This window comes from Tympanuchus pallidicinctus, unplaced genomic scaffold (assembly GCF_026119805.1).
Source record: "Tympanuchus pallidicinctus isolate F22 unplaced genomic scaffold, pur_lepc_1.0 scaffold5, whole genome shotgun sequence".
Lineage (NCBI taxonomy): Eukaryota > Metazoa > Chordata > Aves > Galliformes > Phasianidae > Tympanuchus > Tympanuchus pallidicinctus.
The window spans coordinates 44,523,232-44,541,295 of NW_026294769.1; the positions used below are offsets into that span (position 1 = coordinate 44,523,232).

Genomic DNA, 18,064 nt, shown 5'->3' on the forward strand with positions numbered 1-18,064 from the left:
CCATGACCAGCTTTCTGAATGACACCTGCCAATATAAACTAGATTTATGTTCAGGCTCAAGCATTAAATCAGGTCTTTCCAGAACCAGAGCTACTCTAAACAAAATCTGTGAAGATGCTCAGAAGCTCTGCAAAAGTTTATTAAGTCATGGAGACAGGAATACTCAGTAATTGGAGATGGTCTGGGATACTTAGAATAAACTATTGTATTTTTTTCCTCCTTTTTTTTTTTTTAATATATAAAAGTAGTTCAAACTGAACAAGCGTTCCTGTTTCAATACTAATATATTTCTTTTCAATCCCAGGAATCCCTCCATCTCTTGGCCATATATTTTGTAAAGAACATTATTTCAAAAATGATGATGTGAAAGTTGCATTCAGGTGCATTCCACGTAGTTACAGATGTAATATAATATAATGCAGAAGTGAAGTACACTGAATTAGGATAAAAAATAAAAAAAATTCTTTTTTCAAAGTAGTCTTGAATTTATTTATTAAAAGAAAACAAGTCCACTGAACTTAGGGAATGGGATTTAACTACCTGGGATGGGACATCCTATTTTTCAAGCAATAATCAGCAAATGCCCCCAGCGGATGGCTACTGTCTTCCTTTACAGGCACAGAGATCTTCTTGGTTTTAACTGGCTTTTTGTGTTTATCAATACAAACCACTACACTGACATGGAAAATAAAGCAACCCATTGCCTCATCCGAGTGTTTTCCACATATTCCTATTGTTGGAGACCTCTCTTCTGCCACGTGATGTTTCTTACGGCGCTTTAGGCAAAGTGTTATGATCTGAAATACCTGTCAGTCCTCAGTCTTACTACTTGCCAATGGGCTGTTGGTCTATGTTTGCCAGATTTTGTCCCAGCTTTCCAGACATTGAAAGACTACGCTTCAAAATGATCTTAGGAAGGAAGTCTGAAATCTATTTCAGGTTGGAAGATTGTGGAGGATTTAGCAGTAACAATATTACTGCACCTGATGCAACAGATACAGACAGAACAATGCCCTTCCAATTTGGGAACCTTTCAATCATCATTTATACTTAAAAACATATCTCAAGAAAGATATTTCTTAAGAAATATAAACTTTGCAAGAAGCAGAATGGGAAACTTGAAAATGTTATACCTACTGTCAAAATTATTTCCTAGTTCTTAAACCTAATAACCTACATTTCTGTGTGTTTCATCTCAGGACAGCATATTAAAACTACCCAATTTAGTGCTCCTTCTGTCCCCAGCTGTTTACAAAGTTAGTGCACTGAACAACATTTGCCCTTCCATCTTGATGAGACAGAAATTGCCCCTTCTCCTGTTTTCACTCTCAGTCCTAAATAGATTCTGCACAGACTAATGAATTCAAGGGCAGGGGTTGGAAACAGGATGATCCTCGTTTTTATACAGGCATGGATTATTAAACAAACCTAAAATCTCATAGCAAGGAATCTTATGACTTGTGCAATGTCACAGATGCAAGTATAGGTCTTAGTAAAGCAACCTCTGCTTTTAATATTTCAGGCACCATCTATATCACGAAACAACTCAAGTCTGGTCAAACTGCTATTTCCCTCACCTCTCATGAGCTTTAGACGTCAGCTGCATCACAGCATGGAATATGTAATGTAGTTCTTTGCATCACATCTCTTTCTTTACTATCTGCAATTTAACTCAGTTCTGAAGAATTTTCCATAAACACAGTCAAACAGAAGAAAATGGTGCAGTGACATTTGGGATGCCAGTAGCTTTCTTTAGCTTGGAAGGTAATGAGACATCATCACTTCATACTAAACCCTACTGTGTTTTAGGTTCTCAGGCTTCCCACCATGACAAAACTGTACCATTTCACTTAAATTTCTCTTCTCCTGAAGCAAAAAGCCATCGTTATGAACAAATGTTATCAACTTCATCAGATACTGATAACTATTAAGCTGTGCCTACTAAAAACACCCAAACATACACATGTTCCACAAATGAAGATACAGGAGGAACTTGAAAGGTTCTCAAGGATTTTCAAGAACATACATCTGTCTTTAGTACCTTTAAACATCTCTTTAAGGTTGGACCAGCATTAGAAAAGTGAACCAAAAACATATGTTAAATGCACAATATAATACAAACATTTATATATTACTCTGAAAGCTACACAGAAAACTAAAGTTTGAATTCATCTGCAAACATTTTTCTACAACTACTCAGTACCTTATAACCAAATACAACCTTTAGTTAAGATATTTGTTCTTTAAATGGTGTTAATAACACAATTCTAAGCTTGTTATAAAGTGGTAGAAAAACATAACCTCATATTGTTTACAATATATATTTTGATTTAAGTAGCTTTTTAAACACATTCTTGCAGAAACTTAGAAGATATAGAATTAAAGTCTGTCTTAATGCTGTGTGTGTTTTGACATTAATTAGGTGAAATTAATGATCCTTTAAATTTCACAGAAATGATGTTTCCATGAGCAAACAGATATATCTGGAAGTACTCTCAGTTAAAACATACTGCCAACAAAAACGTGCACAGACAGTTACATTATGGAAAAGAATATGAAAAACAGTATTTCCACTTGCTAGCAAAAATTGGTTGTTTTTAGAATTTACAGAGAAGTTACCATCAGAATCACTTTTTGAAAAGCACAACAGAAGCAGCTGAAGTATCTGATCTTTGTTCTTTTTACTACAGATTTGTTTATACAATCTCCAATTTGTTGTTTAATAAACATCACTTTTAAATTGTTAGAACCTAAAAAACAAATGAAAGACTTTTACTTCACATATCCTCCGAGCTCATCATTCTCTTCTTTCACGCAGCAACCATGCAGACTGAAAATGCTCTCGAGCAATCTTGTGTAAGCTACAGATTGTTTCTCCATCTGAAGCTGAGAGATGCATCACGTACTGTTAAGATAAGGAGTCCAAATTAGTCACAAGCTAACACTTAGATGCTACATATAACAATAGACTATCTCAATCTGCAAATTCTGCATGTCTTTATATGGCATTTTGAAGATCATCAGGTTGGCTATTAAAATGCTTTCCTGCAGGCCAGTGCTGAATTTTAGTGGAAACTGATAAACACTGACTGTTTCACAATGTAAGTCCTAGTGATATTAAAAAAAAAAAAAAAAAGGTTTAATAATCCTGCAGTTATTTAATGTTCAGGATATCAAAATTGCTAGACAGTAATAAATTTGAAGTTGAGGAACACTTGTTGCATTTTGTGACATTTATGAACTTGAGAAGTGTGCTGCTAAATTTATAGCAGTTAAATTATTTTTTATCTCTTCAACTGTTTTTAAAGAACTTGAAACAATGACAATTTTCCAAATATGGCAGAGTTTACATGTATGTGTCGTGCAATGCTCCTGTATGCAAGGCATTGTTTTTCTGTCCAAAGTGAGAAAAACAAATGAGTAAAAGCCATTATCACTCCTAATTGGAGCTATAAAAATTATGTACCCATATACACTGCAATCCCTAGGATGAAGTGGTAAATTAACAACAGTGGCAGGAAGCGTATGGCCATAATCTGCATGGAGCAGCTCTCCAGTAACAGTGGAATATGCCTGTCTTATTCGTTACCAACACCGACAACACGTTTCTTTGAGATAATATTTTGTGAAAATTAGGAGCTGTAGCCATGCTGCTGTTTTCCATCACAATGACAAAATCTGAAATACTGTAAGACTACATGTAAAGTGAGTATGCAAGCATTTGTATGCTACTCATTAAGAACCAATCAATTTTCCTTAACAGATGTGCTTAATTTGAACTGAAAAATCAGCAATGGTTACATGATGTTAAGTGTGTATCACAGGTCCAGGTCTAAGCTCGTACTGAAAAAGTTAGCAGCTATTTTTTAGGCTATTTTTTAGAGGTCAGCACACAGATGCCTCAAGTTTTCTGATGAGATGGCTTTCTTCCTTGTCTGTGAGCATGAAATGAAGATCAAAAACCAAAAACCAAACCAAATCTAAGACCTTTAAAAGGCACTTCTTGTGCTCCTCAGAAAGCAAGAGAAGGCAGCAAAATCATGTAAAAGAATCATAAAAATTATTCTACTCAGTTATCTTCTAGTTACTACAACTCTCTAATGTCTTCAAGCAGAAGCTACTTTGTGAACAGGTATCTGACTGAAGCTCCTGATCTACTGTATCTTCAACCTTCAGAGGTAAGCACCTTTCTGAGGAAAATGGTGTCCACTAAACACGGAATGTTGTTCTGAACAAAACCGGCTTAAAAGATGGAAGCAACTTTGAGAAATTAATTCCTCAGCATTTATGATACATACACACAGCCTACTGTATGAAAGGCTGCAATTCTACTGCTGAAGAGAAAGTTAATTTACCCACTACTTTGTCTAAACATAAAATGCTGTTGCTTGAGCTACTCCAGCAGTAAAAGGGAAGAGATAATTTCAGTCAACAGCATTGGATACCCTGGAGGAACTCTGCGTAGCCAGGTTGGAGAAACGTGCAGGTTTGTGCTCAGTAAGCTGCGTCAACAACCAAGAACTGAAATCAGATTTAGAAGTTGGTGCAGTGCCAGTCAGTGAGCTTACAGGGCATTCCGAATGAAGTACGCATGAAGATACTGTATTTGAACTTTAATAAAAACAACTGTTTGCATGATTCTAGTCCTTTTTCTTGGAACGAATATCATGTCATAATAATAACAGAAATTTGTTCTCAGTTTTTCAATCAGTGCTGAGCCTACCAGATGATTAATTATTAAAATAAACAGGACGATGGAAAAAAGGCACCAGCGGAAAAAAAGGCACCAACTTCACACTGTCGTCATTTACCAATGTAAGCAATTTTGAACAGATAAAATTGTTCATGTAATTGCTTAATTGCAGATGTGTACTAATCTAATGTACAGTGTGTGTGAGTGTACTTATGTAATGTACAGAAACAAATATTTTCCTCAGCTCATAGATGAAAGCGCTTCCAATTGCTCCTGCCATTACCGAAATAAAATACTTCATTTTGTTCACTAATGTAAAGGCAACAGTGTAGAAATAATAAATTAAATATAGTTGCTCTGCTTAAGTTAATCAGAATGCTAATCAGAAAAAAGTAACTCTAACCGATTTTAACCACCCCCAGAACACACATAGACAACATGCACAGTGCACAAAATGAAGGGACCCCAAGGATCATGAAGCTCTAACTCTCCCGCATCAGGCAGGGCCACCAACCTCCACATTCAATACCAGACCAGGCTGCCCAGGGCCCCATCCAACCTGGCCTTGAACACCTCCAGGGACGGGGCATCCACAGCCTCTCTGGGCAGCCTGTACCAGCACCTCACCACTCTTCCTGTGAAGAACTTCCCCCTAACATCCAACCTAAATCTTCCTTCAACTTAAAACCATTTCCCCTTGTCCTGCTGTTATCTACCCTCTCAAAGAGTTGACTCCCCTCCTGTTTGTAGGCTCCCTTTAGGTACTGAAAGGCTGCAATGAGGTCACCCCGCAGCCTTCTCTTCTCCAGGCTGAACAAGCCCAGCTCCCTCAGCCTGTCTTCATAGGGGAGGTGCTCCTGTCCCCTGATCATCTACACAGAAAAACAAAATGGAAATGACTACCTTTACATCCCACCATCCCCAACTTACACACTTTTCCTTCCTTTTCCAACTTCTTCAAGTGGACTATGAGGTTGTTTTCTGCTGCTAGAAGTAAATTTTCAGGAATGTCCTAATGGGAACACAAACGTATGTTTTGTATTAAGTATCTCCCAAATATATATTTAGTACATTGATATTGTTTATTAATATAGTTTTTCCTCTTCTCATTACTGTCTTGCGCATTTAGCTATACAGTGATTAAAACCTGAAATGATTAAATTAACTTCAAACCATTTAAACTGCAGACTATACCACATTTCTGATTACTGTGCCCACTTTTTGCACCACACACTTTCGTAATTTAAGCTTTGGCCAACTCTAAGACTGCATTCTTCTGAGCTTGGTCTACACTGGGTTGTCAATACAGCTAAGCATTTTTCCACAAGTTTCGATGACAAAAATCAAAGATGCATTTCTCCACAGATACTGATTACTTATTTTTTTGACAATATTTGCATGGATTTTAATATTCTTTAACAACTAGCATCCATAAATGTGTAAGCAATTTAAAAATACAACTTCAGGAGGACAAAATATCTTAAAATTTCACACTGATAAAGTATAATATTATAACCAATGATGATAATATTTTTCAAAATCCCCTTCTTCTGCATTATCTTCATATATATAAAGCTTTCTTATAGAAAATTAAAAAAATTCTTCTCCAAGATCTGAAGAAAGGAAGAAACTCTCTAGAAAATTGGCTCAATAAATTGTGAATCTCTAAAAAGCTTTGAGAAAAATACACTTTTTGTTTTAAAGCTTTAGTAGTACTGGAAAAAAACTCTTATAGCATAGTGACAGGAAAAATGGTTTGTGATTTACAGAAGCATAAAGATGGCTCTACACTTACAAAGTGCAAGAAGTAAATAGCCACAGATAATAGTACATCAGCAATGCAAAATATTCAGTGTGACTTGCATTTTCTCCTTTGGAAACTGGGGCTTAGTAGAACCATGAAAAAAATAGTTGTGAAGCTGCGACAGACCTCTTCACATACTACAGCCATTGACAATTATGATATCTTCCTCTGAAGCTAAAGTTGCATTTCTTTAATGTTTGCATCTCTTTCTATTTGCTAAATGCAATAACTCCCACTTCACATGCACAAATTACTGAGGTTACATGAGGAATGAAGTAGGGATGCTTGTCTAATGACACACACGAGCTACCTGACTTCTGAGTGCAATACCTATCTCTGCAAAACTGCAGACCGATGAACGAAGACAGGTCAACAATTAACAGTAATCCCACACTTTGCACTTACAACCAAGCACTACAGCTGTATTTTAGCTTGGTCCTATGAAACCAAGCTTAAGGCTATGTAGTGGAATAAGAAATTTGCAAGGATCATCTGAGCTCCAATCCAATCCAATGCAGTGCTTAAACAATGCTATTTAAAATACACATTTTGAACAGGCAGAAATCTTTCAATCTTTTTTTTTTTTTTTCCCTTCTTTTTTTAAAGCCACCATGATCTTCAATCACACATTTAGGCTGCTATGTACAATTTTAGGAACATACTCTCAATTTTCTTTAGTTAAAGCTAAAAGACTTCCATCAGTAATTACCTTGTACACTATCTTCAGAAGCTCTGAAGATGTATATGATTTTCCAGCATTCTTCTTGAAAACATTCAGAATTTGCTCTTCACGTGCATTTCGGTGAGAAATGTATCCTTGAATTCTAGCATTTGCATCACGGACCACTGGGCCATGGCCTAAATTGAAACACATGCACCAGAGTGCTGTTACTTACATTTGGATTTAAGTATGCTACAGAATAACTGACTCGTTCTTATATATAGACTTTGGTAGGCTTTAAGAACTGTATAAGAGGAACAGCACCTGTATGTATCACTCTGAGCATCCCTGGTGCAAAACTACAAGATGCTCTTCACGCTTCACATTTTTTTTTTCTTATAAAGGGATTGAAATTAAGTTTGAATGCCTTCATCATAGTCTGCACTTCAATAGGATTTAGATGGAAGAGGAGAATTAGGAGATCTCAGAAGTCTGAATGTGCAAAGGGAATGCTTCTGATAAGATAAAAAAAAAAAACCAAAAAACAAACTACTTTATACTGCTTAATGCAAGAAAAAAGAGTTTGCTACTGAACAGATTTGAAAGATGAGAGATTATTATATTACATCTGCTTGTCTCACCCTCCGCAGAGGATATCGGTATTGATTTAGATTGAAACTGGTCTCTATAAAGTAATGATTGAGGCAAAGACTCACGTATTGTACTACCATTCCTGTAACAAACACCAGCAAACACAGAGGTGAAGTAAGTTAAGCTGCAAGAGATACATTTTCCATGACATATCTTCAGAACTCACTCATACACAGTGCTGCGTTAATATCTGTAATGTGCTCCTTATAGCAAGGTTTCTTATATCTTTACTTGCATGCATCATCTAAAGCAGCAGCATCAGCTTCTGGTTCTGCCAGTTTAAACTCATTTTTTAAATAAAATAAAACTTTTCTTTAGAACTAAAATTATCTTTCCTTTAAGTTTTAAAAGTTTAAGTTTAAAAGTTACTGGTTACCATCCCAATCAGTTTTCTTTGATGCTCTTGGGCTGTTTCTGAAAAGTCATCATATTCTCTACTCGTAGTTCTTGGTTGACTGACCAAGTAAGTTTTTAGCTTTCAGGTAGTTTAAATTATGGCTTATTTCACCTGAAAACAGGCACCTTATGAAAAATTATTTGCTCTTTTTCTATAATCTGAATACCTGTGAAATAAAAAAAAAGCGTCAAAGAAATCTATGCTTTACCACGAGTCAAAAGTTTCTTAACTTGTACACTCACTTCAACAGACTTCAAGTAAAAAATTATCAATAAAAGATATCATAGAATCATAGAATGGCCTGGGTTGAAAAGGAGCACAATGATTATTTAGTTTCAACCCCCTGTTATGTACAGGGTCACCAACCACCAGCTCAGGCTGCCCAGAGCCACATCCAGCCTGGCCTTGAATGCCTCCAGGGATGGGGCATCCACAGCCTCCTTGGGCAACCTGTTCCAGTGCGTCGCCACCCTCTGTGTGAAAAACTTCCTCCTAATATCAACCTAAACCTCCCCTGTCTCAGTTTAAAACCATTCCCCCTTGTCCTCCCTATCACTATCCACCCTCGTAAACAGCCGTTCCTCCTCCAAACATATCAAGTACTGGAAAGCCACAATGAGGCCTCCCTGGAGCCTTCTTTTCTCCAAGCTAAACAAACCCAGTTCTTCCTCATAGGAGTGGTGCTCCATGTTAAGGCCAATATAAAAATGTACTGTCACACATGCACTTATTTTTCATGATTTTAATTATATTTCATCTGAATTTATTCTTCCTTACAAAAGGAGCTATAAATATAACAGTAGCCCCTGTAAACACGTTGTCATTCATTAAAAAAAATTCAACTTAGAAAACCACTAAAATACAGAGCAAGGACCATAATATCAACTGTCCACTTACATTCTCAAAAAGACAGCAGGCACAATAAAGTACTCAAGTACTTTAAGTACTTGAGTACTAAATGTCATAAAGCTTGGAACTGAATTTAGGTGTGGATCTTTCACACCTGCAATTTTCAGGGATAGCAACATAATTAACCTCACTGAAAAATTAACATCTACATAAATTTAAAGTATTTCTGAGTATTTGAAGAAGATATCTTAAAATATAACTATCTTTTCAAAAATAACTTAGACATTATGTCAGACAGCTTCATATTTAAGACCTCTGTATATCCCAGGTGATCACACATTTATTCTTATAGCATCCTGTAAAGTAATATAGGTTCTCTTGTTTCATCCATGAGAAATGGAAGCAAGAAAGATAAAACTAAAAGAAAAGAATTGGCTCCTGAAGTCTTGCACAGATTTCTATCTACTGTGCCATTTCTTCTATGCCGCCAAGTAGCAGTTTATTATTACAGGATAGGGCGCCCTCTGCTGGCCAAAAGGTCCTTTTCTGCTCCCGAGGATTCTCACCAACCACGAGCAGCAAAATACTGCAATGAGAACTTTGCCCGGAGTCATTCCAATGCGACAGTAAAACAAACTATCTTCTGCTACGGTTTTTACTATAGTACATAGCAATAACATAAACAGTTATTTTGGCTAGGCAATAACTATCTTTTACACTATTGCACATCCATTTTATGATGTGTGGATAAAGAAACAAAGTTATAAATCATATCAACACCTAGCTACCCATCAGTGAAAATGAGTAATATCCTACTGTCTTCCTAATTGCAAGCAGAGCATGAGCACATTCACAGCAGCGTTGCAAACGGTTACGGATAAGTGGGACAAACGTTCACCCTTGGTGAATGTGTAATCTAGATAAATAATGATGAAGGAGAGAGTGAGACACAGCAGATAGAAGTAATAAACCAAACACAAATTGGCATATGTGGGCTTTTTGGAAGACAGAAATTCAATTAGAGGAACAGATTGTGCTTTGCAGGTTTAAAAAAAGAAAAAAAGTAGAACATTTAATTGATCAATATATCAATAATATATCAGTATCTCAAATATTCTTAGTTTTACCACTAGTTTAGTCAATTACTACAAGCACTATTTATGTTTGTGTCAGCCTCCACATCCATGGAATACATAGAATAATATTTTTCTTAAATTGCACTTTAAAAAAAAAAATAGATCTAAGCAGTTTATGATCTTAGATCTTAAATATCTACTATATCTGTATTAAAACACACAGAAGAGATTTGGCTATGTAGGCTAAACATAGTTAATGGACGTAGACAGAAATGAGAGTGTAGAAAGTCCCTCCAACTAGCTGAAAAAGATGAAACAGGAAAGGCCAGAGAAATTCCTGAGATGTAACTGAGGAAGAAAGTGAGGAGGTTAAACCCATTCTTCTCAAATAGAAATAAACACGTAGTTTATACAAAAAATAAACACATCTTCCCCAAACCTTGGGAATAAGAGGGAAAAAATGAAAAGCAGAGTTTTAGACTGAATCAATCAGCAGTTTATTTTTAGAGCATGATGTTTGGACTTGTTGGATCCTGTTCCTATTAAGCTCAGTCATTAACTAACATAACCATTTGACAGTTCTGCAGCCTTCCAAGATGAATTTGTGATTAAACTGTTGCAAAGGACAAACTCCTCTCTCAAAACACACTGCATAGTGACTGAGCACATGGGCTGCAGAGGACCAAAAGAAGAACTATTTTATTCTTCTAGGGTAACACTGGTGATAGATTGGTTAATGAAATAAAAGCCAACTTCTTATACGATTGCAGCAGTCAACAATTCTGGCTTCTGTATGCTTTTAACGCAGAAAGAACAAGAATCACCCTCAAAGGAAGAAATCACAGGAAAGAAAATTATTTGTCACGGAGAGATTTTTAAGTGTCACAGATGTCCAAGCCATTAACTCAGTTTAGCACCAGGCATACATTCAATATTGAACATGAATTGTTACATTAATAATGATCTTTGACTGTAAGAGTTGATACAGTAAAAAAAAAAAAAAAAATATATATATATATATATATATTTTAAAAATATATAAATAATCAAAACAGAACCACTAACCTGGATATATTAAATCTGGTTTCATTTGTAATAACATTTTCAAACTTTTCATGTAATCATACAGGTCTTCAATTACTGTTGTTCCTTCCCCTAAAATACAGTCACCAGAAAATATAGCATTTTCTTCTTCTAGATGTAAAGACATATGATCATCAGTGTGCCCGGGTGTATATAAAACTCTGTTTAAAGAAAAACAACAAAAAAGTTTAAGACTTTCATTCAGCAGTCATACAGAACTACCTTCATTTCCCAGATGCCTAAAACAACAGTGATAAAATCATACCTTCCTAAAGGAACCTACAGGAAGAATCACAAAAGGTATTCTACTGGGAATTTCTGAAGTGTCAGTGTAAACACAATGTTATTTTGTTTAATCTTAGTCCATTCTCTTATACCAAATAGAGAACACAGATGACCATCTATAACGTTCTTTGTCTTAGTCACATCACAGAGGCAGTGCATTAGTGCAGCTAGTTAGTCATGTAAAACTTCTGTTGTAGAGGGTTTAAGAAAGAAAAAAAAGACAATTTGTTCTCAGATTGAAAAGCTCCTGACATACACATTGCACCTGGCAAAAAAAAAGGCAAAAAAAGTTGCTGATTCTCTGAGAAATTCCTTGTACATTAACAGACATAACACAAATAACATTCTGCATTCCCGTGTTTAGTTTACCCTGAAGGCCCCATGACACAGTGGGCAGAAATGTAAAATGCAAGGACTGGTGGTCTTTTAGCTCTTTTATGTGCAGGTCATGAAACATCTGTAAGGTATGGATTTAAGATACCACAGCTTAGTGAAGTACTGTGTTAAAAGAAAATTAAAAGACAAATATATAGTAATCAGAGCTGCTAAGGAGCTGCACTACAGTTTTTGAAAGGCAGAAATCCTCTGACTCAAGCTCAGACCAGCATCAGTGCTTTAATTCAACAGAATTTACTTGTCAATGGGATGCACAGAGCTGGTGCCAAACATGGCATATAACCTAATGCTAAACAGCCCCAGACACTTCAGCAGAGGGCCAGAAGCACAGCACTGATGCAAAGGCTCTCAATTCTGGAATACCAAGTGCTGTGGAAAGCAGGTGAGTCATCACCCTGCTGAGGCAACAGAAAATCAGGTGAAAGGCTTTCCTAATGGAGTTTCACCAGGAAGTTTCAATACTAATATGCAAAAAAACCAAACATGAATGAAACTAACACGGATTGGCATCCTTGAAAAATTTAAAGTTGCTAACCAGAAATGAAATGTGCTGACATTGTTGCTTTAGAACCACCAGGGAGGGCATCTATGAGTATCCTTAGCTAGTAGAGATTACATGCTCTTAACCAAGTATAAAGGTTGGTTGCATAACTGCATACTTCAAAACGTACCACCTTCAGATTTGTTTGGAATCAAATCAGAATTTAACAATTTAATGCTAAATACTTAATGTTGCAATGTTTCCTTTAGAAGCATTTTATTATGTTCACAGAGATCATCATAAACATCACCAAAGTATCAACTATACATAATAACTATGTATCTAAGAGTAAAGACAAGTTACATAAAATCCTGTGTGGTTCTTCCCTCAGGAAATATTTCTCAAGGAAAGCATTTCTGTGGTGAGGCCAAAGACTAAAGGCTGATTCCTCATAAGAACAACTTTTTTGCATAAACACACCCTGCTGAGTCATGACAGGAAGTCTACTTGGGTAAATGTTGGCAGGGTCAGACATTGGATTGTATGTATTACATATACGCACCAGATTTCTGAAGAAACAAATGATCAAACAAAGCTGCAGAAATCACTGCTTACCTGAGTGTGGCTCCCTCTGTCTGTATCACATCCCCATCTTTAAGATATAAATATTTATATCCTCCATCTCCTATTATTTCTTCACAGTGAGGGACACGAGGAAGCTTACAGATGCGATATTCAGAGTCTATTTAAAGAAAGCAAAGAAAATAATGATTCATATTTTGTCACTAACAAAGCTAATACTACAGAATTACTTATGCTTTTTGTAGATGTACTATAAATTATTACACTGTCTGATAGCAAATCTTCAGGTAAACAATGGTAACCAGTAATTTTATGCTTATAAAATAACTTTCTTATAGAGCCAGAAACACCGAGTAGTGAAGGCTCTGAATTTTATATACCATACTCTGTACCAGCAGCAATTTTGAAGAGTAAAAAGCAAGAGTGAAATTAATACATAACTATGTATAAGCAGAATTCCAATAATCATTACATTTTGAAAATGTTGTTCCTTACTGACTCATCAAGAGCAAAAAGATAAGTGTGTAAAATAGCATTCGAGTCCAACATCATGATTCACAGAAGCACTATGCAACATTTATCTAACACTAAATGGTTTGACATGAAACCTCCCTCAACATCTTTCATTCTAAATTGCGCATGCTTTGATCGCCTTGCCTACAGACAGCATGCAATCCCAAAATTAGGCACTTATACCCCTTGCAAGTCTTAAACTTTAAGGAGTTAGTAAGATTCTCACTAAGACATCCATGCTGGTTTCAGTATTGCCAGAGCTTTTTTGAAGATATGCATCTGGCAACTCAACAAGATCTGATAAAGACTGTGACAAAGTCCACTGAAGCTAAGATGAGCTGCATTATCTACATTGCTTACTCTGTTCTATTGATAACTTCTCAGCTATCACTACAGAATATGAACTTGACATTAGAATTTATCATAAATAACATCCCTACCTTCTTCTCATGATTTGAGGCCTAAAAGTTTGCCATGGTCTACAGTATGAAGTCTCAATGTTAAGCATGTTCTTTTTTTTTTTTTAAAAAAAAAAGAGATTATTTATTGCTTTTTACACAAGTAAAAATAACAGTCAGTTTGTCACAACTGTCGATGCAGAATGGAAAAAGCGCTGTGTTATTCTCATGTCTTTTGATAACATGCAAATTGCTCATTATTCACTTGTAAGAAAAATTCTTCGTGAAGTTACACGCAGGTATTGAAGAAAAATACAGTACTGTAATTATGAAATTCAGATTATTAATTGTCTCACTCTACACATTATAGTGGTACAGTGAAGTTGCATGTGGATTATGTGGAGATCGCAAAAGATTATTCCAATTGTTGTACAAAGAATAAGTCGTTATAAGTTACTTCTTGCCACATATCTTGCAACAAGAACTGAAAGTTGAGGCCTACCATTCGGGATGTTTGTGCAGATGTCAGGTATTCCACCGGTATGATCACGATGCCAGTGTGTCACCAAGATCTCTTGAATTGAGATGTTGAACTCGGACAGGGCCTGCTTCAAGCAGCCAATATACTCAGGAATAGCTGGCTCGCCTGTGTCAATGAGGATTCTTCTACACGTGGGCAAAGAAAAAAAGAAAACAAACAACCACAGAGTTTAGAGCCCTTGTGTGAGTTAAACAATGTCTAAAAATAAAGGAAAAAAAGCAACCACAGCACTGCAGTTACTGAGGCAACAGTAGCTATCCCCAGCTAAACTTCACTACTGTTTCAGCTTTTTGGTCATTAGAAGCAACACAGTTTTCAACCCTCAGTCCTTACACACGATCACAGTTTACTTCCACCACCGACACAGCACGGCCTCGGCTCCACCACCCTTCCCATGGGCTGCACCACAGCTCGGGCAGTCCGACCCGGCTTGTTATTACACTCACACCGCCCAGCCCCGCGCTGCGTCGAGCTTCGCCGCCGGGCCGCTACCTGAGCCCGGTGCCCACCAGATAGGTGTTGGTGCCCTGCAGAGTCATAGGCCCAGGGTTGCAGCCCAGCACCCGCACCACGCGCGACGAGAGCCGTTCGATACGCGGCAGCAGCGACGCCATCTCCACCGCTCGGCCTTCCCGCCGCCGCCACCACCGGACAGCCCGCGGGAAGGCGGAAGCGGCGCTCCGCCTCGCACCGCCCCCCGGTTCCGCTCCTCCCCCGAGGGCCCTTGTGCGCTGCGGGGCGGCGCCGCCGCACTCCGAGGGAACGTCCATGTGAGCCTCTGGCGGTCGCCTTTCTGCTGGCGTTCTTAGAGACGTTGCAGCAGGCAGCCTCCCTCCTTAAAGAGCCTGCAAAAGGAGGAAAAATGCGATTATTTGAAATTAAAGCAGGCAGTACCACGTTGTAGGCAACTTCAGCGGTATTGCAGCTCAAAGTCTGCATTAGTCTCATTGTTTATACATATAAAGGATCTTATGTATTACATACAGCCTAAGAGTTGTAAGTTAACTCTTATAGTTAAGCAATGTTATGAAATAAATGCAATTTTAGAAGTAGTAATAGAGATACAAGACAGAAAAGTGTTCTGTGGTAGCTTTTTTCTTTTTCTTTTTTTTTTACTTAAAATTTTAAATGCTCATCATATGAAAATATGCACAATCTGAGGCTGTCTTAGAGGGTTTGCATAGTCAGATTTGCAGGCCATATTCCCCTTTCTGATGGGGCACGTATCCCCAGATAGAGTCTTGAGAGGCATGCTTCCAGAAGGCTTGTAAGATACAAACAATGCAGTGTGTCTTGGAACTGAAAAACTAAACTACAGACTTTCACAGCAAGTGATATATGCTACATATACAAGGAAATGAGTTACTGGAGAGTTCACATGTAATAAAGGTCTACACGTTTCCATCTATGATAGACTGGTGTTCCCCGCTCCTCTGCAATGTCTCTCTTCCCATTTCAAGCTCTCATTCTGCTGCAGATCCATCTGATATATTTAGCTTGCTGGGCAGTGGCGAGGCAGAGGATGTCAGCTGGCAGGGAGGCAGCTCCAAGGTAGACCTGGTTACCTGCCTGACCTTGTTCTACTTGTTGGTGTCAGTACGCAACTCACCTCTTCCAGCTGGCCTCCAAGGTTAGAGAACAAACAATGTTGTCAGCTGCCAGGTCAGACAGCAGCACTGTGTCTTTGCTTTTCAGGTGCCAACAGCATGCTTGCCTCTATGCTGTTTCAACAGTGCTAATTTAGCTGCATGTTAGTGCACTTAAAGTGCTAACCAGCCCTTCAGCTGTTCAAACAGTATGAATTATTTTCAGTCCCTCATTCAGCAAAACAATCTGTTCTGTGATGTACAAGATGCTTCCTAGCAGCATGTTGTGCAGGTCTCTGTATGCAGCAATTCAAAAAGCCTACTCCTGGGCATGGACTTTAATAGCAGTTGTTAATTGCTAGGCATCAAAAAAGCAACAGACAGCAATTGGACCACAGTGCAGATACTGGACAACCCTATGTTTAGATCTTCAAGCCAATCTCCATTATTCATTTGAATTATTCCTATCAAAACATTGTTTACTCTCTTTTTTCTTCTTCAAACTCATGGAAGCATGATGCACTGATATCAAAAAAATATATTTTCTGTGGAAAGAAATAGGCATTTTTGTGTGCATGTGTGCTACTGGAATAAGGAAGACACACTATATACAATATTTCAATATTTCAATATCTCAATATCTTCCCATATAATTTCCCAGTCTTGTTTTATAAGGACATGTGACTAAATCTGAATTTACTCATGAGATACTCAATTATGTTGACTTTGTAGCACCCATATATACCCATTTGCTGGTACATTCAACCCATTTTCATTTCCTAAGTGAAGTTCAGTTGCTCTGCCATTAAGCAAAAGTACTATCTAATCAAATGTGGGTGTTCCACTGGTTTCCTATTCTGAAAACGTAGAGGCGATTTCTAAAATGAAGATTTACATGCCATTGACAACAGAGTAGTAAGGCACACGTTATTTTATGATCATAGGTTTGATATTGTAAAAACTAAGAGCTGGGGGGAACTGCAGACTTATCCTGTAAGTGGGGATACTTACAACTATGGTGTAGTAAAATCGTATGTTCTATTATTAGGTGAGAGCTTGGATTCTGTTTCGTCTGTAGATGGCAGCAGTGAGTGCCTTCGGACAATTAATTCCAGGTTCTTTCTTTCATTGTGGTCTTCATTTCCTGCACAAGCCCACCAGCTAAAAGTTTAACGTTTCTCTTATAAAATGGGGATAACAGGCATGCATTGACAGTCTTGCTGTCATACATTTGGTACGATCACATGTGACTGCAGAACCTCAAGATGTTCTTTGGTTCAATAAGTTGCTGTTTTACATTGTCAATACAAATTTTTGAGGGGAAATGTAAGTGCTAGTCCTAATGAGGGCCTTAGTTTCTGATATTTGACTACTCTAAAGGTAAAATATCCAGTGTCTTGTCAACACTAATCAAAGTAGAGAGAAAATATACTTCCTGCTCCCTTTGGAAGCAAATAATAAGATGTGTAGTGAATACCATTGGATTTTTGTCATAGTGTGCTTTCTTCAATGGCAAGTCTAGCTAGAAAACAAACAGGTCATCCAGCCACTAGTTTAACTCATGAGTTACATGGTTAGTGAGTCCAAGGATGAGATACGCAAACCTATCTCTCAGTCTTTATTTCTCTGTGCTACAGAATTTGCTTAATTTGTTTAATAACAAAGGTCACAGCAATGGCTTTGTGCCCTGACTAATTTTAGATGCCTTCCCTCAAGGCCACAGGAGCTTAGTTACCATTTGGACAAACAACTTGCAAAGCTTTGTAGAAATTTTAAGTCCTGAGCTTGAGTTATAAGCATTTGAAAATATAGCACAGTATGTAATGTATTTATTGCTCTGCTACTAAATTATGAATATTATTATCATTCTGGTAGAACACTCACCTCAGATGATCAAAAGTTATTTCAAACTTAAAAGTTCTATTAGTAACAGGCTAAAGTCGTTGAAGTTTTTCAACTTTTTTCAAGGTTTAAAAGAGGTCTGTGTTGTACTGGAGGGCACCTGCTTTTCACATCTGGCTCAGACTCATGGAGAGGGGTAGTCTTGGCAAAAACTGTCAACTGTAGG

General features: G+C 37.4%; 1 protein-coding gene across 1 annotated transcript; it reads right to left on the minus strand.

The window, feature by feature from the left end:
* Positions 1-1,487: 1,487 nt before the first annotated feature.
* LACTB2 (lactamase beta 2) lies at positions 1,488-15,086 on the minus strand. Its single transcript, XM_052704930.1, has 7 exons — positions 14,903-15,086; positions 14,372-14,535; positions 12,992-13,118; positions 11,197-11,375; positions 7,207-7,355; positions 5,624-5,705; positions 1,488-2,905 (listed from the first exon to the last, which is right to left on the minus strand). The coding sequence occupies exons 1-7, from the start codon at positions 15,022-15,024 to the stop codon at positions 2,862-2,864; spliced, it is 867 nt and encodes a 288-aa protein (XP_052560890.1). The 5' UTR covers positions 15,025-15,086; the 3' UTR covers positions 1,488-2,861.
* Between the last annotated feature and the right edge of the window lie 2,978 nt (positions 15,087-18,064).